At 32.5% G+C, this 26,750-nt stretch overlaps 2 protein-coding genes across 8 annotated transcripts in view; one reads left to right on the forward strand and one right to left on the reverse strand.

Annotated features, from left to right (window-relative positions):
* Positions 1-288: 288 nt before the first annotated feature.
* On the reverse strand, positions 289-4,205 carry LOC105431368 (uncharacterized). Of its 2 annotated transcripts, none has more exons than XM_089076425.1 (4): positions 3,875-4,205; positions 2,875-3,024; positions 1,215-2,650; positions 289-817 (listed from the first exon to the last, which is right to left on the reverse strand). In XM_089076425.1, exons 1-4 carry the CDS (start codon positions 4,022-4,024, stop codon positions 346-348), a joined length of 2,208 nt encoding a protein of 735 aa, XP_088932551.1. In that variant the 5' UTR covers positions 4,025-4,205; the 3' UTR covers positions 289-345. The 2 variants fall into 2 exon arrangements, with proteins under 2 accessions (XP_088932551.1, XP_088932552.1); XM_089076426.1 differs by having other exon boundaries at positions 2,875-3,021; positions 3,875-4,204.
* An 8,464-nt stretch (positions 4,206-12,669) lies between these two features.
* LOC105431406 (metabotropic glutamate receptor 8) overlaps positions 12,670-26,750 on the forward strand; it is a 107,557-nt gene continuing 93,476 nt past the window's right edge. For 3 of the 6 annotated variants that reach the window (XR_016139165.1, XR_016139166.1, XM_089076522.1), the window contains exon 1: positions 12,671-13,266. Coding sequence is in view for 3 of the 6 variants with exons in the window: in XM_089076522.1 (XP_088932648.1) it covers positions 13,250-13,266 (17 nt within the window). In the remaining 3 variants the exon portion in view is untranslated. Of the gene's footprint in view, positions 13,267-26,750 lie in introns of all 6 variants that reach the window. The other 3 variants (XM_089076523.1, XM_089076525.1, XM_089076524.1) reach the window with 3 other exon arrangements.

Here is a 26,750-nt window from a genome sequence, read left to right on the forward strand (position 1 = left end):
AAAATATTATTACACTGCTATTTCTAAATAAAAAATTTTAGAAAGTACTCTTTAAATTTGTAAATATAAAATTATTTCTAATTATATAGAGTAATTAGCAGCACAAAAATTTTAATCTCGAAAAATCGGATATTCAAATGATTTTGAATATTAATCATATATATTTATGCTAATCACTATTAACTTCAAAAGAAGTAAAGATTGATAAAAGTACCGTACAAATTCTGCTGCTGTATTATCAAAGTGAATTGAAAAAGAAAGAAAAAAATGATAGTAACTGTATGTATATACAAGAATAACACAAGAGTATGTTTATTAGTAAGATAACAGTAAGTACTATGTAGTCTACGATCTACTTTCAGCTGTATATAAAACTGGATTGTAAGATTGAAGATTGAATAACGCGTCCTCATTTTCCTTTTCTGATTCAACTTGAGATATTATTTGTGTAACGTTCTGTGATAAAAGCTGCTCTTCTTCTTCTTTTACTTCTATGAACACATTCTCAATATCCGGTTCTTCCAATACAACCTGACTTTCCTCTGATTTTTGAAGAGAATTGTTTGTTTTTGTGTTTTTCCTCCGCTTTTCCCTAGGTCGATCTTCATGCACTCGCATATGTCGTCGTAGGTCATACTTGCCAACAAATCCCATTCCACAATTCTCACATTTGAATGGTTTGCCTTCTGTATGATTAAACATATGTCTTCTCAATGCCGCGCTAACTGTAAATGCCTTTCCACAGACATTACACACATGAGGCTTCTCTCCTGTGTGTAATAATCCATGATCTCGTAATGTGGCACGTTGATTGAAACTGTAATATAATCATAAGAATCAATATTGTATTATATTCAATGGGATCTATAGATATCGTTATAAAAAAATAATTTTGGAAATTTTTTTATAGAACTTTAATACTAAAGCATATATTATTACTTACATAATCGAGATATTGATAAAAGAAAATATGCAGTATATTATAACAATACATATATACATATACATACATTTACGTACGTGCGTACATACATACATATAAATTACATTTTCTATATTCAAAAGTTTGAAATTTTAATATATATATATATATATATATATATATATATAAAATTATAGGTTCCATATACCTGTGTATAATCACCATGCACCACAGGTATATAAGAGAGATCGCCACTCGGCATAAACTAAAAATAAAGAAAAATAATACGAACCTTTTACCACAAACTTCGCATGTATAGCTACGAGGATTCGAATGTATCTTTGAGTGATTCAACAAGTTGCCTCGTTGGGAGAATGACTTATTGCAAACGTCACAATGGAATGGTTTTTCACCAGTATGTACGCGAATATGCGTTTGCAAGGTACGATTATTGGGAAAACGTTTCTCACAAAAATTGCACGGATACTTGGGTAGATGACGGCCTTGGGGATCTAAATGGCTGATTAAATGCCGTTTATAATTGCCTTTATGATTAAATACCCGTGTGCATTGATTACAAGTATAAGGTGCAGTATGTTCATGTGTTGCCACATGAGTCTCCAATTCCAACTTCAACTTGAAGCGGCGACCACATTTTAGACAGCGATATCGTGAAAAATTGGAATGGCACGCCATATGCCTCTTGAGATATCTCTTTCTGCTGTACGCCTTTTTACAGAGGAAACAAGAATATGGACATTCGCCAACGTGCGTTTTCACATGTGCTCGCAACTCCCGGTGACTTTTACAATCTTTTTCACACACCATACAGAAGAATGGGCCACTAAGAGGAACGTGATTTTCAACAGTATGCAACAACACATTCGTTAGTTGATCGTAATTCTGCAGACACAGAGTACACTGATATTCAATTCCATTTGCTTGCTGTACTTCTTTTATCCGTATGATCGCATCACTCACGCTGCCCAATATATTATCTTTACCATCATTGAAGTAATCAGAATCGGATCCATCGCTATATTCTGTTCTAATAGACTGTTCATCTTTAGAACTGCTCTCATTGAATTTTTCTTCTTTCTCTTTGTTCTGTGTCGTGCTATCATATTGTTCCTCTTCATCAACTATCTCTGAGGTATCTTGCCCATCCTGTTCCCAATAAACATATTTATTCTTTCTGATTGTATTAGATTCAGGACTAGAAATGTATATGTTATTTGAGGTTTCCTCATTTTCTTGTTCATTCAATATTTCCACTTCAGAAATAAATGTATTATTGCCATTTTCCATCTCCTCTTGATCAGGATCGAGTATTAATGTATTTTCCGACACATCCGTTTCGATAGCAGATTTTTGTATATACATTACTGTAACATTTTGTGATGTAAACAATTCTGAGATTTCCTTAGGTATATCAGTTTTTACTAAATGGACCCCAATTTGATCCTTATTATTTTCTTGTATAACATCATAAAAGATGTCATTCAACTGTGAACTCTCCTTATTATTTTTGTCATTTTCATCTGACTGAGATACATCAAATTCATGTTGTTGTTCACCTTCGATTTTCTCATCCATCAGTTTAACATTTATAAACTGAAGTGTATCATCGTTTTCAGATTTTATATTGCTTGACACATCCTCGAAATTTTGAGTTTCAAAAAGTAATGTCGAGGATTTATCCGAGCTGTTTACATTCCTTTCATTTTTCTGGAAAAAAAATAGATAACATTAATGACAAATATGACAAATACATCTTTTAAATGCATTAACAATGTTTTCAGGACTTAGAACTTAAATTGGATTAGTCTTTTTATTGTGATATAGTTTTTTAATATTTATAGATTAATTCAAAAGTTGCTTGTGTAATTCGTTCAATCGATACAGATTAAATATATATCAATTAATATCATGTTTATTTTCTAACACTATACCTTAAGAGTGCACATTTGCATTTGTTCACGTATCATTCTAAACTTCTTATCCGATTCTTGTACCTCTATCCTAAAGTCGTATAAAACATTCGTTCGGTAAGCACACTTTAAGCAGAGCATGTTAGGCAATCCATCAAATTGGTCAATCTGCTAAAAGAAAATTTTGTTAGCATGTTGTAAATTACTTATAATGATGTAAACAAATGATTCCTCTATATCAATAAATTTTGTTAAGCTTCAATTAGTACTTATACAAAATACACATAATGTTTTGATAAGTTATTAGTTATAAAAATAATAAAAATTAAGATTATATTCTGATATACGCTATCAGTACTATAAATCTATAGTTTTTACATATTTTAAATTTTCAATACTGATTTCAGCATATATATATCAAAATATAATTCTTTCATCTTAGATGTTAACCATTTAAGAATGCGATTGATTTTATAGACTTGCTGAATCTTTTTTTTTTTTAGTTTTTCAATTAATCTATCACTATAGTAGTGTTGTCAACCTATATAAATTAGGAGAGATAGGATATGCTTTGAATAAAACCTAAAAAAAACTGCAAGATATTTGGTTTCATAAACATATGGTACTAAATTTAAATGCGTTTCTCGACTGCTGGGTTGTATTTCAAAATTCACTGTTAATATTAAAAATCTATATAATGTACATGATACGAATTATACATTTTCAATATCGGTAATAAGACTGTCTTGAAAACATCACTCAAGTGCTTCCATGTATAATTTTAGCTTTGTTTTTTAACATTAAACAACAAGGATAGAATGATATACGGAATCAGTCAGACGATGATGTTTCCGAACGTAACTTAAGTTCTGGAAGTCATTAAATCTCACGTCACATGTGTTATCTTAGGGATCCACTTGATGATCGTAGAGGTTAGACGCGCAAGTTTTCGTATTTTTCTGCACGAATTATCGCACAGCAGAATCGCGCGACACCTCAAACGAACGGACGATGAGTTTACCTTGATTGATGTCAGCTGCGCGAGCTTGTACGGCAGATTCTTGATAATATCATCGTCGTACATGGGTAACATTTTGCCGCCCTCCTTCATGCATGCGCGACATTTGTTCAGGTAGGAATCAACCTCCAAAGTTATATTTTGACACGACATCGCGATATCAGAAAGCTACAATGAGCTTGGGAGAACTCCAAGGAACGCCGACTAATCGTGGAAATTATTGCACAAACATGTACGATATGTTGTTTGCATCAGATGTGATTCTCACACTGGCTACAAGAACGAGTGGCGTGTAGCGTGGCGGCGTCGCTTCGTGACGGAACACTGAGGAAAGAAGGAGGGGGGAGGGGGGGGCATACCGATTGAGCCATCGACGTATAGGACAGCATACAACAAAATTTCTTTGATTTTTTTACTAATTTATTAATGGAATTTTGTCTAGCGAGAAATGGAATAGTATTTGTACAAATTACAAAATGTATTTGTATAAATTGAAAATATTTTTAATGTGACATAATTTTTAAGTATGTAAAGCTGTATATAAATAATGTTGTAAAATTGAACTTATTATATATTATATAATTAATAAATTTGATTACGGTTTATTATGCAAAACAAGCAAGCAGATATATCATCAGGTGTTTTAGGGCTCTGATTTACATCGTTTCTACCCTATGTATCGTCTTATCTCTTTCTATCTCTCAAAATAGTTTGATTCGATTCCGTCCAGTATATGAATTAAGCAACAAACTCAAGTTTAATATATATATATGAGAATATATATTGAGAATATATTATGTCTAAAAGATTCTTAAAAATAAGAATCTAAAAGATCTAAAAATCTAAAAGATTCTTAAAAATATTTATTTCTTTAATCTTTAATATAATCCTAAGTGTCGGTCTACAATAAGTATTTAATCTTTAAGTTGTAAGAAATTGACCAATCATAGTCGATTATTCTTTTCATATTCGATTATAATTGGTCAATTTCTTACTTCTTAAAGCTTAAATCACCTATTGTGGACCGACACTAATTCGTTCCGGATTTATTTGTACGCAAGAATGTGACAGGAATTGGAACATGTTGAAACGGTTGAGACATCTTCCGTTTCAAGTAGTTATACAGGGAATCGATTGTATATTTTAAAATACGATAAAAATTACAAAAACCAGGAAATTCATTAGAATATCTGCAACTTCATATCGAAAGTGTTATGTATTTTATTTAAATTTAATGAAATATTTTTATTTAAATTTAATGAAATGTTTTTATTTAAACTTAATGAAATCTAATATGACAAAAACGTATCTAATATAAAAATTTGTAGAAATAAAAAATAGTTATATCATGCTTATGATAGGACACTATCTATCATACTATTTTTCTATACAGCCCTGGATTTCTAAATATTAATATAGAGGAATGGTCACGTGTCCGATACGCAAAGATTAAAAATAACTTGCTTTAATGACATAAGTATTGTTCGATATAAGTATTGTCGATATAAGTATTGTCGATATAAGTATTGTTTTATTCTTACTCCTTGAATGCCAAGAAATACTATGCAAATCTTTCAAATAGTTCATAGAGATTTTCACGGATAGTAAAATCAATATGAGCACTTCAAGAAAAGTGCGTGATCGCGCAGGCCAGATCATATATTTAGTTACATCCAATAAGTCCATCCAGAAGCACAACCACTTATTGTTAGTGAGCTTTTAATTCGTGTATTTTTTTTAGATATAAAAGAATATACCAATCGCAGCTCGCAATACAAGAGTTCACTAAATGAATGATTGTGTTTCTGGATACACCCAATGAAATTTTACACGACAGAAACGTTATTACAAGAATTTATGGAAATTAAAATTATATAGAATATATTATGCTCATATAAGGCACTTATTATTTCTCTATTCGTTCTTGAATTTCTAAATATTAATATAATGCAATGAGATCGATACACAAAGATTAAAGATATCAATACGGAAAGAGAACTATGGTCACAAGGAGATCAAAGGTACCAACATGGAAGACCTATACTGATTATACTGTAAAATTATATACCACTGTAAGATTATACTACAAAAGTTTTATAATTATAAATTATAATTATTAATTATTATAATTATTAATTATTTTTAATCTAATCTTTTTCTCTATATATCATAAGCAACGCAAAAAATTCTAGTTATTCTTATTTTATTCTTAATGATAGAAATATTACTTGGTAAGTTCAACATTGATGTTTTAGTTAATTAAAGCAACTGAAATAATAAAATAGAGAAATAAAAATGGAGAATTTAGTCAATTATTAAAAGTTTAATTGCATTACAAAAATCATATGTGTAAATTGGTCTGTGTCCGAGTGCCAACTTTTCATAAATCAGTTCTTACTGTCTGTTCCAAATCTTTCTTTTTTACTCACAATATGTATTTTTAGAAGTGCGCATCGCGAGTTTTAAATAATCAAAATAATTTATTCGTTGACTATATCAAATATTTAATAATTCATTATTGATAGATAATTCCGATAAAAGGAACATAATGATAAATATCATGTAACCAATAATCATGCTAAATATGATGAGAAAAAGAATGTGTATGTGTATGTATATGTGTCTCTGCGCTGAATATGGTGAACATGTGATGTTTTTGAATTTAAAATAAACAAGAATCATATGCTTCCAATACGAGCGTTGCGACGATATAATCGCTACAAATTTAATCGCAGTTATTCGAGAATGTTGATTTGCGCGCACGTAAGATTCAAGAAAAATACGAACCGTACAAAAAAACATCGTGCTAATTGCCGCAAATTATGATTAAACGCGCTTTTCCAATCTGATTGGTATCGGCTATTCGCAGTTGGAAACACACGAGAGAATTTTAGATGCGCCGTAAATAAAGTGTTTTCTCAGTTAACCACAGTTATCGTCGTCGTCGTCGTCATTCGGCATGTACAAAATTTTCATGAGTCTTTGAAGCGTGAGTATCAAAAACATCCGAATAAAGCGTCGCATGGTTCTCCATTAATTCCACATCAATTAATTTAAATTTATCATCATTGATTTAAATTGTTAACCGTTAACTTCGATATTGTACGTACGATTTTTCCTACGAATAAATACGTATGTTCACAAATGTAGTATTATTGACGTCAAATGAAGCATCGCCATCGGTTATCGGTGGCTTTAATTACCGTTCGTCGGAAACAAGCGGATTGTTCGATATTGCGATGTTGCATTTTCAATTGCGCATACCCGCGCGCGCGCGCGCACGCTCGAATAAATTCTCGGATTATCAAGCAGTGTGGAACAATTATTGGAATTTTAATATACAGATTATCACATCAATTCGCGCGATCGAGCGATCGAGTGATTAGCGTCTTTGGATTCAATTGTCTTTAACACTTATCATTTTTCTATTCATTTTTCACGTTTTCACATTTTTCGCGTTCCGGAATCTCGTTCGTGCGAAGATTATTAATTTTTCAACGCATATATTTATGTACATGTCAAAGTGTAAACGCGTTTTCAGAGTGCCTACTGTCTGGAGAAACTTGGAATTCTTAGAGAATTTGTTTATGAAAAATTGAGGAATTTTATTCACTCAAGGAAACTCAGGGAATTTTTTTAAATTGCTTTTTGTGATATTTTGTTTTTTTTTTTATATTATAATTGGAAATTTATTATTAAGGATAACAATAGACAGATGGACTTTAAACATCAAAGCACATTGACTTTATGATTAATCCAATATTCGGTAAACAACGATTTCCTGTTAGGTATTTTGTTTAACAATTTTGTTTAACAAAGATGAATATCTATTTCAATAGTTTTGTTGAATTTTGTATCGATTATATAATTTTTTGCTTATAGCTTTAGAAATAAAGCTTGAAAATTTTATGCAATAAAATAATTATTTTTTAGAGTCCTTGTATATTTCTTTCAAAATTTTTCAAATTTAATTATCGTAACGCAAATGATGAGTCAAGATTTATGAATTTTTACGAATATGAAGAGTCGACATGAATAAAGAGATTTAAAAACTTAAAAAGACCGAGCGATAATTATATATTTATTTGTAAGATACATTTAGAAATACTTTTGTTTTACCTGGAATTTTTAACAAATTGCCTTGAAAATTAAAGAATTCTCAGAGAATTTTTTTTGAGTAGACAACTCTTGAGAGAGAAATCTTCTGGTTTTCGCCTCGATAAGCGTCTATATTTCACATGTTAAAGCACGAGTACATTTTAAATCTCTTTTATCGTCCGCTTTTTAACACTTTCGCCTTATGAGAAAAACCGCCATAGTATTACCATAAACATTTTAGAACCTAATATCCTCGGACGATTTTTTTATTTTATTCATTCGCATTCTTGATTATAACTCGCGCAGGATGACGAAGTATCGAGTGTGCTAAATGAAGTGAGCGTCGACATCGTCGATCGGTATGGCTGATTGGTACGCTTAATTAGTACGAAACTTTCCGATCGATTAGCTGAGTATTCCTCGATATTCCATAGTTCTGCGCTCTCTTCAAAGCGACCCGTGTGCGTATGAATAAATAACGGGAGTGTTGTATCAATAAAGCGAGCATTATATCGCATTGTTAATACATTGTTAACTCTGATTCATTTACGTTTCTCGATTGCTTCGTATCTGTGCCTGCGAATGTAGCTGAGAAAAGTTGTAACTACAGAACTTATTGATTCTTTTCATTTTTTTTTTTTTTTATTATTTTCAATACGCAAAAAATCCTTTACTTTGGCTATAACTTATTTGTTACAATTATGTAACAAAGTTTATTTAACAATGATGATGACTCTATTATCAAATCATATGTCTGTCTTTCTCAATATTTTCTTACATTCGCTGATTCACAAATTGGTAATTTACGAATTTATTGCAAATTTTTAATTGTGAGTTCTTTTACGCCCGTCGATATTATTTTTAACAAATTTTATATTGTTCTCATCACAATTTCCCTATAAAAATATATTGTTACATCTGATGGATCAAAAATACAATTCAATCATTTCAATATTTCATGAAAGGATATAATCCCTGATTTTTAGTTTTGGATATTGATATATATCTTCTTTCCCGAGTTTTCGCAATTCAGGACTAAATTTGTTTTAAAGAGAACTTTTATAATGATTTACAATCTGTAATGATATGAAATAATATATAAAAATTTATCAAAAGTGATTGATTATAATTTATAAATTTTCAAGAATCTCTAAAACAATGAAAAGAATCTCTAAAAACAAAGTAAAACATACAACGCTTATTTAAATTGTCTTAACTTACAATTAGATAGGCAAAAAATAAATTATAGAATAATAATAATAAATTTAGTTTATAATAATAATAATAAACTAATAATAATAATAATAATAATTTTTCTTTTTTATTACTGTGTTATAAAATTATTTATTTTATTGTTTACTTTTTATTTTAATTACTTCTATTTTATATAGTTTACAAAAATACTGTAAAGTTATTCGAAAATATATAGAAGAAGTGAACTATTCACTAATGTAAGTTAATACAAATTTAAATGCTTTTAATCTTTATTAAAAGATTTATGTACTTTAATATTTATTAAATATTATTGTAGATTATTGTATTTTAAAATTTAACATTTAACATTTAACATTTAAATTCAGTTTGTTCACTTGAAAACAATGTCAAAGTTAAAGAAGGTAACTTGAAAATTGGCGTCAGATGCAGCGATAGCGGGGATAAATTCAGATAACAAGGGAGAAGTGAAATGAGTCCTTGGCCGTTTACTCTGCACAAAGTTTGGTGAAGAAAATCGGGTTTATTTTGCATAAAGTTCCAGCCCGCACGTCATTTGCACTAGTGTAGTTATAATGGACATCCGAAGTTATGGTGCATAATAGTTATAATGGCTATTTGAAGCGAGCGTGAACTTTGTATTATAAACGATATATTTGTCATTTTACATTTATTGAGTACATTCATTAAGTGATGCATGCTTTGCATTGTTCGCGATACTATTAAAACATATGTACGTACTTCACTCGAGTCCATTTTATCAAAGCTTTGAGTATACTAAAATGTCAATATTAATAAATTTACAAATAAATTTAATTTTATTAATTATCGTTTCTCGTTAAATATGTACACCGAAATAAACTGTAATTATTTTTTATAAATATTTACATGCATTTTGTGTAAAATTATATATGTATATGAAATCTTTTATGCAAAGATACATTCAAATATTTAAAAAAATAATTACAATTTATTCGTTACAGCATCTTCAGAATATTATTATTAAAGCAAATTTACGAGCACTTTGACATTAATTAAGTCTTTGAGATGTAATAAAGTCTTTAATTTTGTCTCGTTTAAAAATTGTCCAATCATATATTAACAAAATAAAGATGTTAACGATGAAATAAATGTATTAAAGACTTTTGAGGAGAGAAAGAAAGAGAGAGAGAGAGAAAGAGAGACTGCGTTAAATTCCTTAGTGTTGAAACAACTTATAAAGATTTCATTGAGATAACAAGATAGAGAGAACCATAGATTACTCGCTAATTCTCTACATTATAACTCTATTATTCCGGATTGGTACCTTACACGAAGGTATTTAGGCTATGTGCGCGAATCTAACAAATCAGAATAATGAGTTTTCCAGCCAACATTTTCTTGTGAAATATAGCCGTGCTAAAGCCAACCGAATTAGCAATCCAATTTTACAACTACGGGATGAAATACGTACAAGTACAAGACACATACAAGTATATATATATATATATATATATATATATATATATATATATATATATATATATAATATTTTAAGTGTATTTGCGCGTAAGATAAATGTATCAACATATAAAATATTTTACACAAATACGTACGTGAAATATGTTCTATGCAAAATACTTTACCTCCTAAATGGATTATTAAAACTCATTGTGTATATATATATATATATATATATATATATATATATATATATATATGATCATGAAGTTATTATTAAATGGAAATAAATATATACATATCCGTATTTTAGACACAATTTTGACTTGATATATTTTACATATCAATTTTACTATAGTGATAACATTTTTCGTGCATTTGTTGCTGTAATAGAATAAGCAATCATGAAGTAAAAATTTAGTACATGTTTTCACACAATCAAGTTAATTGCTGAAATTGAAAATTGCTTTTATAGCTTTAACAACAGAGAAGTACGTAGAATAAAGACATTTTTTGATATATTTTATAAATCTATTTTATTAATTGTAAATGTTGTTTTATTAAAAAATATTTCTATTTAAATATATTTTCCCAAAATTTTTGTATATTTTCTCGCTTCTAATATTATAATCTGAGATAGTAATGGTGAATGAAGAGCGAGAGCTTTAATCTGTAAACATAGCAATGTCAATACTATTTGTATTATTTTAAAATAAATGTTATTGTCTTTTTTTTTTTACTGTAAGTTCATTATGAATGCTATTATGAATGAAACGTATATATTGTCACGATACATAGCTATGTTTAATTTATTTGCTACGTATTTTATTTTTTTAGTTGGTTATTACGAATATGTGATCTGATAATTTTAATTTCGTAAATTGAGTTTAAATTTACTCGCGTTTGAATACAAAGCGCGTGTGGTGACAGTTAAGTCGGTAGTAGATAGTAAACATACTACACACACGTCGTTCGTTATATATATTCTACAGGATGCATCTAAAGCCTTCCTGATTACACTAGTGCGGTTTACGCACGTTAAATTATCTATTCAGGTGTTAGCTCTTAAATTAATCATCTACCCGGTATACATTATATACATACGAGAAATGTTCGTTAATATCAGTTGCGGCAAAGCTAAAACTTTTTTTTACCGTTTCGAAAGTTTAATATATAATAGTATATACAAATTGTGAAAATATTTTCAACAATAAAAATGTTTATTTAAAAATTCTTCCGATGAAACATCTGGAATCACAATTAGAAATATGATATTCGAAAGTTAGAGTAAACATACAATGACCATTTTGATTTTAAACAGGATTGAATGTATTAAATTCGTTATTAATTTTTGTATTAATATGATACGATATTTGATATTTATGATGTGAAAAAAATTGGAAATTCCTTTATAATTTTATGAAAGTAAATATTTACAGAGAAAAAACGATAATTATTTCCTTGAAAAATTGAAATATGCTCTCTGCTTTATCCCGTCATTTTTCTGACGATTCGGATAATGATATCTTTGTATAATGTGAAATATATTACTTTTTCTGGAAAAGCTCGGAGTCAATAAAACTTGCTCGGTAAGACTTCCCTTATAAAGCTCTTTTTCAGGAAAAAGCAAAAATTAATTTTTATGAATACGCGCAACTTCCGCCACAGAGTTTTTTTCCCTTTCGGTTCATTTAGGCTAATTATATTTTGTTCCATAATTACTATGATCTAATTACTTTTTTTTGCTTTTTTTCTACCTTTTTCCCTCCGTATTGCGTAAGATTTATTGCGTTTCACTTTATATTTTATTGAACTCTGTTGTTTGTTAACTCGAACGACGAGGAGACGACGATGACGACATTTCTATCGTCGCTCGCTTATTTCGACGGGCGCCGATGAAAAGTCGATCGATCCATGCGGGGGTGGATCGACGGGAGCCTCTCTTTTTGAAACGTAGCCCATCCCTCTCAGGCAACCGGTAACCCCCACCGGTAGCGCTTGCGCCCTAACATTTCCTATAAAAGCCTGAGCACTACTCGCGCGGATTTCAGTCTGACCCGCGATACCGGCGTAACGGTCGTTGTACGTCATTACGAATCATCCCCTTTGAGACCGATACTCCCCCATCATGCTACTCCCCGGCCTCGACTAAGAGCGAGAGAGACAAAAAGAGGGCAAGCAAACGAGAAGAGCTCGTCTTTTTCGTTCTTTTTTCGCGATAAACCAAGCAACGACCATCGTCGTCATCATCATCGTTGTCGTCGTCGTCGTCGTCGTCGTCGTCGTCGGCGTCGGCGTCGGCGTCGTTGTTGTCGTCGTCGTCGTTGTTGTCATTGTCGACGTCAGCAACGACGTTGCTTCTTCTGAACGATCAGCGTACGTTGATATAAAAAACGACAGTATTGCGAACGGCAGTAGTTCTGCCTTGTCGCGTGAACGTGGTGGTGGCGGTCCCACGAGATTGCACCCCCGCTAAAAACCCTTCACTACGCGGCATTGTGTTCTATGTGTGTTATTTAACTGATAGTGAACGCGAACTCTTATGGTGATGTTGTCTTTTGCGTTGCTAAATAGTGGGATCGTCGACGGAGACGGAGCGCGATCGCTTTTCGGTGTTCGATAGCGGATATGCGACTACCCGATTGGTAAACTCTGGACGAAGCTATCTATGGCTGTTGTGTTTGGCGCGATGGATATTCCTTCTTTTGTTCTTTCTTGGTGGATAATGTCACTTTTTCTTTCACCTTATTGCTCGGTGGATGAATTTTCTTTTTACGTTGTAATTTGTTGTTGCTGTGGATGCCGATTTGTTGGAATTGCTGTTTGGAATGGTGGAATGAAGTGGAATTTTTCGTTGCTGTATTATGAATGAATTACTGCGTTATTAGATATTATATGTGTAATCTTGTTTGGTAGTTAATTAATAGAAGGTTCATTTAGTCGTCTAAATAAAAATATTTTACACCCTCAAAATATAGAATATAATATTTTAAACCTAAACGGAGTGTACTAATAGAAAAGTGCTGAATTTATGTGCAATAACCATACTTAAAAAATTTTAATTTTAAAAAAATCTAAAAAAAAATCTATAAAAGAAATGCGAAGGATTTGTCTTGATTTTTCTTTATTTCAAAACGTCAAACTTCTCATATCTGTTGCGCGCAAGAACGGCTTGTGGTATCTCTAACAAATTAATTCAGTTAAAATACAATTAAATTACTCTTCCCTAGACTACCCTTAAATTTAACATGACGTCATGTTACATAGTGAAAAAAAAAAAGAGAATAATCAACTATTCCATTTTCGCTGGTCGCATCGTTGAAGGATTCAAAGGGAAATAGAATGTTGGAACGGTTCCCTCTATTTCTAGTTGGGGAAACTGGACAGGGATGATGGTGCATTTGGCGCGGGCGTTTGTATCTCGTTCCCTGCCTATCCCGGCGAATACGAGGACGTATTTCTCGTTTTGTCGCGATACGTGCGATACCCAACGACGCTTCCGCGATGCTTAACGTATTAACGCAACGTTGGTCATGTTGATATCGTTTGCGTCCGCTAACTTTTTCGAATAAATTCGTCGTGCGGGATGTCCGGCGGCGGGTGGTTATCATCTCGAAAAAGATTCGTTCGCAAAACTTTTCGTATGCACTCTATATTTATGACTTAATATATAATAAATATCACCCGCTAGATTCATTTTTTGTAACCCTCTTAACGGAATGCGGTCTTTGAAAAATTTTGATTTTATTTTTTTTTTTTTTAAATCTTACATCGACATTAAAATAGAAATTTTTATATTTTTGCAAATATTATAACAGCGTGATTTTTAAAATATAAGATATTGTATTTGATCTGATGAGGTTTCCTAAGAGAAGTACATCTTATTTTCGCGGTTCATTTCGACGCAAATGCGATACCATCTCGGCACACACAGACGTAATATCCCCGCTACCAAATAGATCCCAGCTAAAAAAACAAAAGTGGATCAACCACAAATGAAGGAAAGGTTTGCTTATCGAGAAACCATCGATGGGCGGTAAGATATCGTTGCGGGATATCAATTGCGTGGAAAAGTATCGCGTTGCAAAGAACAATGCTTTTAAGTGTTTTGTTTTCTTTCAAAATTTTATTGACTATGATGTTGAAATAAATCAGAATTTTATTTCAAAAGACCTTATTTTTTTATGTTATTCATTTTTTATGTTTATAGGATATATTCGAAATTCGAAGATAATAAGATTGCAGTATGAAAATTTAAAAAAAAAATTAAATAATGGAAGGAGATGCCATTTTTCTATAAAATAATTTTTAAATATGAAGATTAAAGATATAATTGAGCGTAAATGTTGATTAAAAAGTTATTTCCCGTGTTATTATCCGTGTATCATACACACAATGATATTAGTTGTCAGATAGTTTGCAACGAATTACACTCATACACACACACACACACACACACACACACATACATATGTATACGTGTATTAAATTAAAAGTTACGAGATATTAAAATTTGAAAGATATTAAAAAGGTAAAATTAAAATAAAAATTAATAGACGAAATTAACGGACCTAGAAATAACGAAATATTTAATGCAAATTAAATGTTACCGAGGCCATTCCTGTTCGTCACTTATAACGAATACTGACTGTGCTGTTCGTTAGTGCTGTTTGCTAATTTTAGTATCTTCGTCAGCATGCAATTCAGTTTGTCGCGAATCTCAGCTATTGCATGCGAAGCGCACGTATCCTTTCTTAATACACAGACGCCGATGCGTCGCGTCCAAATGTGCGGTGACAGGTGCCCATTTAATGTCTCCCGACATGATATTCAGCGAGAGAGAACATCTCAGGAAATTGATAATGGTCTGTCTTCACTTCACTCCTGTATTAATAGTTGTTGCATCTACAGGAAAATGTAATTGAAACAATCGCGGTTGAATCGATAATACGAAACTCCAAGCTTCTGTCACGAAATGTCTATAATTCATAGAGGCATCGAGACATAATTCATCGAGGCGACGAAACTTGAAGGCCGATATCCCAAAGAAAATTTATTTTATGCGATACGTGTGTAGGCCACCTCAGAGATCGCACATTTTCTACAGATTGAGCAGATAGAATGGTTGATCTATATATTAATATTTAGCGAAGAGACTTGAACGTAATTCTTTTTAGAATATTAAAAAGAAATAATAATAAAGTAATATATTCCGTTTTATAGTACATATATATACAATTGCAACAATTGCAAGTTATTAAAATAAACTCCGATTAAAATTATTATATTTATTATTGCGAATAAAAAAGTAATTTTACCTATTTTTATTTTTTAAATTTATATTAACAAGACATTTTTTTAATTTTAAATTACTCATATAATTTTTCTAAAACTGTATATGTTATTTTAAGAAAAATATATTTTTGACTTAGATATCAATATACGCGATTTTGAGAGAAAATATTCCATTTCCGAGGCAATATTTATAAAATAGTTATCTCGAATTATAACACTTCTAGATCTATTGATCTTTGTATGTTTTTGAAAATAAATAGCTTACATTATGTTCTTTCTGAAAAGCCTTAATTCCTTTTTAATTTATAATATATATTAATATATATTAATAGATAAATCAATGTTAAACAGTATGTTATTAAAAAAAATTAATTGTTCTTTCTATATGGAATGAGCAGAATGTTTTTCTGATGACTTTTTCTATATGTACATATATATGATGCGATTTAACTTTGAGAGATATTTATTGCATACGACAGATGCACATAACATCGCATATGCAACGGTAATGCCCGACAGGAAAAATATGCTTGAGTAACTATAAGTCGTGGCGCCCATCCGTGCCGAAAATTATTTATTACGTTCTCAAATATATGTAACATTGCAATGGTTAGCGTGGCTTATAAAAATCTTATGATAAAATCTCATACGTAGAGAACATAACAGAAATGCAAATATGCTTACTGTCTAACTTTAATATCATTGAAATAAAATTACATCTATTTTGCGTATTCTTACTCCACACGCGTATTACAATCAATTTAATTAAAACATTCATTTCTCTTCCTTCTTTTTTTCTTATAATCTGCTTGTATTTTTTTTTTTTTATTTTTCCTTAAAAATTTTATTTATAAAATACTTTGGATTGGAAAAATTATAATGTCGATATAAGTAAAGTAAAATTTAATTTAACTCTATTTAACGTTAGTTTGCATAGGAATATGAGATCTCAATTACCTTCATTAAAATCCTGGTTTCATATTTGATGATGAAATGGAAGTTCGGAAAGTAGAACAGTTTTTTTATAATTAACGGACTAGACGCGACCGTTACGTTACGCGAACGTTCCGCTGTGCAATAAGATAGAATAGTAAAGGTGACCTTTCGAGAGAGATGTATCGTTATCGAGGGGGCGCCTTGCGCTGTACGAATTCGATAGGGAGACTATGGGGAGACATTTGTCGATTTTATGAAGATGCATTGGAAGTTGCCGATGCCACGTATCGGTCCAGTAAATTTTGATCAGACTAATGTTAATCTTTGAAATAGCTATCATTCGGGACGATCGTAGACCAAACGAGAGGCGAGGTCGAAGGCCAAGTTAAATCTCCGCTAAACCACTTAGCGATCATCGTGAGAGAACTCGCTTTGCGAGTTCCATTCGCCTTCCCTTCGAAGCAGCGATCTCATACTGGAGCAGTGGAACTCCAGCAAGGAGAATGAGTTTACACCTAAATGGATTAAAACAAAATTGTATAAGATTATTTCAAATACGATCCAAAATCTATAAAATCCATTTCAAATAACAATTTTTTTCACATCTATAATGTTCCGCATTAAATCCAAAATGTAAAATATTTAAAAGTATAACTTAGCACTGTATAAAGATCCAATACAATATCTCTTATTGCTAGTTTAATCAAATACGTGCATATTTTATTTCGCAAATTTAACTGTCAGTAAAACTTTGATATAAAAGATGTGAGATAAAATAAACATATAATTTAAAGAAAATTTTTATATTTTTGATACTGATGATTATATGAAATAGATTTTATCCTAAAATTTTAAAATCTATTTGCTGTGCGGCGATTCGAGGCGATCCTTGACTTATTCAATCGCACGCGTGTCTTTTAAATGTCAAATCTATGAAGGTAACGATCAATTGCAATTTCTTCGTTCTACAGGATAATAACGACGCGTTTGAATTGAAAAAACGTGTCTTTGTTTTTACATTGTTTTTACATTGTTTTCACATCAGATTTGCTCGCGTTGAAACGAACAGATTTATCTTCAAGGTTGAATGGTGCACGAAGAAGCTGCAATTCGCATTTATAAATTTGCGGACTGCACTCCAGTACGTACGTCACGCGAGAGCGAAGCACGTACGCAAACCTATCTCCCGAAATAACTTACGGAAGAGATATAGAGGGGCGCGGAGTTTCTTTTGGTATCTGTTTGCCTCCAGCACTGTGCCATAATGTAACGCGACAGATAATAATGTAACGACATGTTGAGTTTCGTAGTGCGACATCTCCGCAAAATTCATACGGTCGTCACGCTCCAATCCGCGTCCACATTGCATCTCCAATATTTTTGTTGCACATACGTCACATACGTCACATTTGTTTTTTTTTTTTTATCCGCATAATCAGCAGTTTTGTGGCACAAGGATTATCGCACCTGAGATTTATGACGTTTAAATTTGATCATCCTTTCGACGCGCGTAACGACGCGTTCGAACGAAATTGTGTGTTGTATGTGCAGATTGCAGCGTATCATCAATCCTATCATCATTAATGCATGCTTTCCGCGTCTATAAATTGGGGCTTTTGATATTGGATTTACGCGAGACAAGCCTGGGATTATTAAAGCGAAATGGATATTGATTATTAAAGATAATAGTGAAACAATCATGATACAATGGAGGAAGCTATAATAGCTAATTATTGCTCGTATTAAACTCTCTCGATATAAATTTAATATCCTCTTTCTCGCGCCGTTATTAGCGACTGTGTGATGCTTTTAAATCACAGCGGCCAAATGTGTCGGCGTTATCTCATAATACATTTAAATTCGACAGTTTCAGAATAAACTTTTTCGTTTTTGTAACTCTCTCCTCGCAGGGGCCATCAGCTATTCCGCATCAAAAAGAATAAAGCGGGAATATCCTGCACGTTAATATGTAAATTAGTAAAATGTACAAAAAGCGCAAAAGGTAATTCAAAATAGAGAAGATTTCTTTTGTTTGCGTCCGGCATAAATTTGAATTTTTATCGGCGAAAAATCAACTCTCTATCTCGACGATTGGCGAGAGGATCCTGTGTGACGTGATAACTTACGTAAATTCACATTTACATTTGCATCTACATTTATGCAATATACATATTTTAAATTATTTTATTATGTTCATATATATATATATATATATATTATGTTCATATATATATATATATATATACAGCATAGTCAAACGTTTAATATTCTGATTTGTTATTTGAAATATATAGAATTTTACTGCAATAATAAATTCAAACTCATTAACAAATTTAAAAAGTATCGAAACATCAATGATTAGATACACTGAGGATGACTCAAACTAGAGTCTAAACGTATGTTTTATATATATATTTCTGATGGGGAGGGATAATAAAAGAGATTTTAATCGATATCAATAATATTGATCATCGAATTATTATAGAACCACTACGTTGAAAGTCTGCTAAACCAAAGCGGCACGTAATTGGTAATATAATTAATTGAATTTATTTCATATTAAAAAGACTTTAACAACCAAGATTCTGCTTGCCGAGGAAATGCCATGTTTCGCGTTGTAATTTGTTAATTAACATGTACTCGGTCTATATCTATTGTATGTTATACATTTAAACTGTAATAAAGAATGTAAATTGCGCACCATAAACAGCGCTGTTTCTCACTGCCCTTTTACTACATCGTAATCGATGATTAGATTTTAAACAATTAAATTATTGAGAAAATCAATTTTGTTAAATGATCTTTATTAAATATAATTAGTTTAAAGTAAAAATAATTTAAAGTAAAGTTAATTTATATATTAATAATCATAATTATTATTATATAAAATTATAATTACTATAAATTAATATTGTTATTATTGATAGAAATTAAATTGTTAAAGTGTCAAAGAAAATGTAAAAGTGAGAGAAAAGACTTATTAATGCAGGAAATTACAATATATACCTATCATGAAAATTTTTTGAATATAATAGCTTATTTTCTTCAAGTTATCTTTTACTTGTATGTATTTTATATCTATAAAGCGGTTCAATTTTTAATGAAGAATGCATTGGAAACTTATTCCAACTAATTCCGAACCACAGCTTGCGATTTTGAGAGTAAGTGAGGTAGGTCATGGTATGAAGTTTTTAAATAGGATTGAAGTTAATTTCAACTAATCACCAAGTTTTCTCGTCTTTCTCTCTCTCTCTCTCTCTCTCTCTCTCTATATATATATATATATATATATATATATATATATATATATATCCGCCAATAATCAGCTGTGCAAAGGTTTTGTTCCCAAGTCAAATTTTCAGTTTGCGATCTCGTGAAAAGTTATTCAAGATAAAAACTGGAATCATTCAAAATAGTCATGTTAGCCAAAACAAAGTTAATCGCTTCAATTAGTCAATTTCGTATAGCATAAATTCACGTAGATGGAGGAAAATTGAAAAGATAAAGTATCTTTAAGTTTTCTCTCTCTCTCTCTCTCTCTCTCTCTCTCTCTTTTTCTCTGTCTCTCTCTCTCTTCATGTTTTTCATTTATTTATTTTTATTTTTTTTGTTAATTTTTCTCAGCGTTTTAATTGCCACTTTGCATTTTAGTTGTACTTTTATGCTAGTTACACTTTTTTATACTTTTATATTACACAGAATAGATGAGAACAAATGAATATCAACACTTCAAGGCTGCAATCGCTGCGAGCATATTGATGTTTTGTATGTGAATAAAGCGCCCTTCACTTTTTTACTGTAAAAGCCAAAAGCCTCGATAGGCAATTTTGAAAAGTTAAGAGAATAATCGTGCTATCACGATATGAAAATCAAAGAGAAAAATTTGAAAAAAAGACGAAGGAGGATTTTATACTAAAGGACCTTTTTTTATACTATACATATAAACTATGGTGTATAATTTGTTATTGTTACTTTCTCTTATTGTTATATAATCTCTTATATAATCTCTTATTGTTACTTTATTATCGATTGTGATGTTGGCGAAAAATTAAGTTTTTCTTTCTAAGTAAAATATTCTGACATTCGCGAAACATGTTTTATTGCGCTTTTGCAGCAATAAAACGGTAGTTTTGTTAGTATTTGCTTAAACATGCGTTGACGCCAACGTTAAACATTCCACATCTTCCGCTATGCATTTCTCGTTATGCATTTCGCGCTTGTTGGAAATCTACCAGCTCGATAATCGTCGCATCCGATGCATATATATATATATATATATATATATATATATATTACAAATGCAAATGCAAAATGCAGTTGATGCACAGCTTTAGAGAGTATAGAATGTATTGCCTCGAACAAGTGTATTATACTATGAATTTACCAAACATGATCACGGATGAATCGCCAATATGGTGGACTATAACTGCTTGTCGACTTTGATTAACATTAGATTTGCGTGTCGTAATATCGTCGGAACGAAATAGGGTTCTAAGATTATTAAACAACGAGAATTAAGATCTCAGACGAGAATAGAAATTTCCATATCACGATGAAGTAATAATTAGGTTTTGTTTACAAAAAAATTGTATTCGCAAAATTGAATTCTATGAATGTGGAAATAATTTAATATAATTTATTTAATTTATTTAAATACTCCACAAAACTTTTGATTACCTTTACTTTTAAAACTTGCGAGATAAATAATTGTTTTAAAGTAAAGCTTAGAAGTATATACATCTTATATACATCTTTATTGAAAAATCAACTTTTAACATCTAAGTAAATAATTGACACACTTGTTTAAGTCATATATATTATTGCCGCATTGACATTGAATCAATTGTTTGATGAATCAAGCAAGAAAAAAATATCTTTTGGCACTAAGACGCTCTCTAATTATATATACGCAGATTAAACATCACGGATGTGAGGTGGAGGCTGCAACGCGCGTTGCTGTGCCGCATCTCCGCAAACAGGCCGCATACTACACGAGACACATAACTCGTAGTTGCACGTCCGGCCAAAATGGAGCCACGGGTATATATCGATTATGGCATTTCGTCTCAGGTTTCCGGGAACCACTAGGCTATCTAGACCGCTTCGAGGCGATGCATATCAAAGCGGTCGCATTTCGATAAAAGCTCTTAATCCTTCAATACGCTACTTGCGATATTCTCGAATTATTTTGGGAAATCCAAAGCCGCTTATTACACAAGAAGACAAGAAAAGTAACGAGCTTTGCTTTGAGAAGTGAAAGTTTTTAACAAAAATTTCTTACAAAAGAGAGATCTGATTGTTGAAGAATCGGACGGAAAAGTCAATCTACGAATTTTAATCTAATCTATAATAAAAAACACGAAAGCATGATAATCACTTTACATATAATTGAATTGTCATATAGTTAATTATATCATATTTCTGCTTTGCTTTAAAACAGCAGGTATGATCTACTTTTTAATTACATATTTAATACTGTGGATGATTAAAAAGAAACTTAAGAGAAAAATATTTTGTGTGTCAATTGGAATGGGGAGAGAAGTACACATAATATTTTATTTAAGCGCGATGCTCGCATAGCGTAATCGCGGACGATTAAAGGCAAAACCGCACGATTTCGAGTCGCATTGACCGTACTTTTCACAGGCGTTCCAATTGATATCGTAATCCTTTAGCGGCTCGTCATCATTTGTAACATCCGTTAATTCCCGATTTGCTTTGCGCATCCGATGCGCATCCAACGACAATTTTCGATTTAACTCACCGTCGAATTTATCCCTGATTTGCACCGCTGATCGTTCTCTTTTATCGCGAGCACTCAGATTGCATCCATCGAGTGACCAAAAGGGAACAAAGGATCGATTTATCTCGAATGAAATCACCGATAGTGCTCGTACATGGCGTAGCTCTGTCATGCTGAAAATTTTCCCGAAAGCTACGAGCAAATAGTTAATCGAGGTCGCATTATTATGTTACATTGCAACAAGTTAAATTTTCAAGCCCTCGAAAATTGTATTTACGTTGCCTTTATTGAATGTGAATTTATCGCGGCACATACGTATAAAAATATGGTGTCTTTGTTTATTTTACATTCAATTCAATGGGATATATTTTTTTTTAGTTAACGATTTATGCTCCTGGATCCCGTTTTGCGTGTGAAAATTGATTTAGTATATTAAAATTTATTAAAGTAAACTTTGTTAAACCTGTATCGTATCTAAATTTATTGGGCTTTGAAAGTTAACTTATGCCACCATAGGATAAACGGCCTGTGTGTATGATGACACGGAGGAAGACTAATGTGAGCGGTAGGAGACTTTTACTATTCGAACTATAAATAAATCCTTCGCCTCTTTTCATAGCCTCTGAAAGGTGCTTTTTGGTTTGATACGCGGTTTATCTGAGGGAAAATCATGGTTCGCATATTATCCTCAGTCCTCTTTTTCGTCCATTCTCATTTTAATGTTATTCGGTTCGTATCTCTCAAATTATTCTCCATACGGGATTATAATATCTAACTCTATATATTTTCCTTGACCTTATTCATTATTTGCACATAATGCCACGTTCTTTTATACATTACATCACCAAGCAAGTTTAAAGTTTGATGTTAGTTTGTTTTACAATCTTCTGTCTTTCCACAACCAAAATTCACAAACATTTCACATTTTGAACTAAATGTAAAATTACAAAGCAGTTTCATTAAATGTAAAATCACAAAGCGGTTTCACTAAAAAATACACTTTTACGTTAATGGACAGCAACATGCTACGCGTACTCACTACACGCATAATCGAAACGTTAACGTCAACGTTAATACTCAATTCTATTGCAATCGATTGTAAACTACAATTATTGATATTGAAATCTACTGATGCTTGAAACACGAATGTGAACTCTGCTCTGCATCGCATTCATCAATTATATTGGCGTTCACATGATTCGCAATCTATGATGGCGCACGCAGCGGTGTTGTACAACCATAACACAGGGTCAAAGTTCCCCGAAGGTCTTCTCGTCAAGAAACTTCCTCGTGAAAATAGGTACTATTTTCGATATTCACATGCGCCCTTCTTAAATCCTCCCCAGAGGTGCGTCCTTCTCCCTCATTTATCTCTGCCAAACCCTCGTGCCAATTTCGGCCAAATCAACGAAACGCACGAGCGACTCTCATGTCACGAATATCGACGAGAATATTGCGGTACGCGATCGGAATGCAAATTGTCGATCGAAGATGACGACAAGCAAGTCCTGCCGCACTATCCTCCCATCCTCGTATGACTCTGCGGTTTTCTTTCCAATTCTTCGGGGAATCCAGTTTTCTCCGAGCAGCAGAAAAATTGGCCTTTCGTATTTCAAGATGCTCCGAAGCTGCTTCGTTCGTCTCAGCTCGTTATCTATTGTTAGCCTCTATTATTCCGTAGTAGACATTTTGCTGTCCCATCCACGAGAGGGTCGAGAAGTGTCCAAGTGTTTGAAACGTGATTGAAATGAAGCTACTTCACTATCGATGTTACTTGCCGCACGAAGACAGGAGAGACACCGGGAAACTGCTCGCAAAACACAATCATTAGATAACTCTCATTAAATGTTTCGTTTTACAATTTAACTATATTACATTAGTATTGTTAAGGCATACGGTTACGATTACCAATACATAATAATATAAGAAGGCCGGAAGATTTTGATTTTTGCTCGCACGTATTGCTGCGTGTTTAAAGCGTTTGCTTGAGATACGTGCCGTTATAACGATATTCCGAAAGTTTGAAATTCTTTCACCAAGTAATCTCCAAGTCGAACGCCAATGGCGCGCAGGCATTTTCCGTTGTGTGTTCAATAGAAGTATTTCTCCATCTCTTCCCGATGAATCGCGCGACGTGAAAAAAGTGACGGGAGGATTTTTCGCGTTCGGTGACCGCGTTCGTTCGATCGTGACGAGAAGTAATCCGCTCGGAAAAAAGGTGCGAAAACATCTCCACGGGAGAAGGTTGCTCCCGCTCCCTTGTCCTCTGGTTTTCAATTCCGAGACGTCGATAAAGTCTCGCCGCTCCGCATTTCCGTTAAAGGAGCCTTCGGATTTTCTCGCGCCCGGACGCGCTCCTGCGCGATCATAAAGATGATAACGTCACCTTCTCGCAGCTTCTTCCATCTTCGTATCCGTGGAAATGGCCAAGATGATTTACAATAACGCTGTGACGCGGCACCTGGGGACGGATTATTTAGATGCAGAAATCTATTATTTCTAACGTAGTAGTAAATTCTCGAAAGCAGATCCTCATTTCATAAGTATTTTATAAGTAACACTCTAGTAACATAACATTTTATAAGTAATAACATTATAATCACGGAACAGTCTGATTTTTTTATTATTTCTTATTTTACATTTTATATTTAACAATAACATGTTTTATAATTTCTCCATCTATTATTAAACAATTGAAAACTTTTTACGATGACTTTGAGAAATATTGATGGCTCTTAATATTCAATTTATAGGTACTTGTGTTCGTCTCAAGTAAAGTCTCTTTCTATAAAATATTAAAAGTCGCCCGGCTTTTGTTTTCTTGGAATAAATTGAAGACATTGGCGTCGTTGAAAGATATCTCTAAATTATTCAGTGATTTTGTACCCAGGCGAATTCTTGCCGAATCGCAATAAAGATGGAACATTATCGTACTTTAACGCGTTATGGATCATAAGCACGTCGTCGGGAAAATCAATAAGAATTGGACGAGGAAGCCGAGAGGAAACGTGGAGACGAAAGCTAACGACGCGGAGCAGGCACCGAAGGTGCCGACTACGAAATGAAAATAGAGGGTTGAAGGTGGATGAACCAGTTTCCTATTCAATCTAGTGAAAGAACGGCTCAACATTCCTTATTTCATCGACACGCCGGTTTAACTTTACTCACTTTATTAAATCTTCCCGATCAAACGCCAAGTCAATAAAACAATTTTACGAAACATTTCGTTCCAGTGCGCAGCCAACATATAATGTCTTTTTCTTTTTTTTCTTTTCTTTTTTTTTTTTTTTTCCAAAAAAATTTACTACAGAAATACATTGTACAAATGTGTGTACGAGAAGAGTACACACGAAATTAAACTGGTGGAATGATACAAACAATTAGGGTTTAACGTTTCTCCGGAGAAACATCTGTAGAATCCATGTTGACACGTTGATCTAATCACGCCGATTGCCGACGCTCCGCAAAAGAACTAGCCCGGAAGGGGTTTAAATTACTTGCAGAAATTGCAACGTGACTCGTATCGGGGGGGGGGGGGAGTTGTTGGGAATACACTTGACTGCAAGTTCCGTGGTGTGCCCACCCTAATTGGTTTTCCGTGTATACCGGCGTACGTTTCTCGACGATCCCGGCAGACAAGGAACGCGAACAAGGAACGCGAGTATTGTGCTTACTCATTCGGCTATGTGGAATTGCGGGCTGGACAATAACGACTACGATGTTGGGCGCACACACGTGACAAATCGTCCCGAACGGTACAATCTTGCGTCACGTCTGTAGATTAGAATGTCAGACCTTATACAATGCGACTAATGCTCGACCCGCTTCCAAATTGAGTGTCTCGCTATATAAATTATCAAGCGATGACGATTTCATCGTAATATAATACAGCCAAAAAAAAAATAGGGAAAAAAAGATATCGCAAAATTTCTCTACGTTAACGTACCTCTCACCTGCATTAATGTGTTGGGAATAAAATTATTTTGTATTTACTTTTTGATTTTTACGCATGGAATTCTAAACAGAGCTAAACAAATATCTTTGCCAACTGTCGCATATTACTTTCCGTGTTTTTGTCTTGTCGATTTGTATCTGGTATTTTGTATTTATTCCGCGAGATTGACGCAAGATAGAAAAACGTGATTTAATCAAATA

This window comes from Pogonomyrmex barbatus, unplaced genomic scaffold (genome assembly GCF_055798465.1).
Source record: "Pogonomyrmex barbatus isolate J1 unplaced genomic scaffold, ASM5579846v1 scaffold2, whole genome shotgun sequence".
Taxonomy (NCBI): Eukaryota; Metazoa; Arthropoda; class Insecta; order Hymenoptera; family Formicidae; genus Pogonomyrmex; species Pogonomyrmex barbatus.

Excerpts from the sequence above, each read along its gene's own strand:
- LOC105431368 (XM_089076425.1), bottom strand. The coding sequence starts at position 4,024 with ATGTCGTGTCAAAATATAACTTTGGAGGTTGATTCCTACCTGAACAAA. Across the intron at positions 2,651-2,874 it reads TGCAAATGTGCACTCTTAAG|AAAAATGAAAGGAATGTAAA; the intron begins GTATAGTGTTAG and ends TTTTTTTTCCAG. Across the intron at positions 818-1,214 it reads TGCGAAGTTTGTGGTAAAAG|TTTCAATCAACGTGCCACAT; the intron begins GTTCGTATTATT and ends ATTATATTACAG.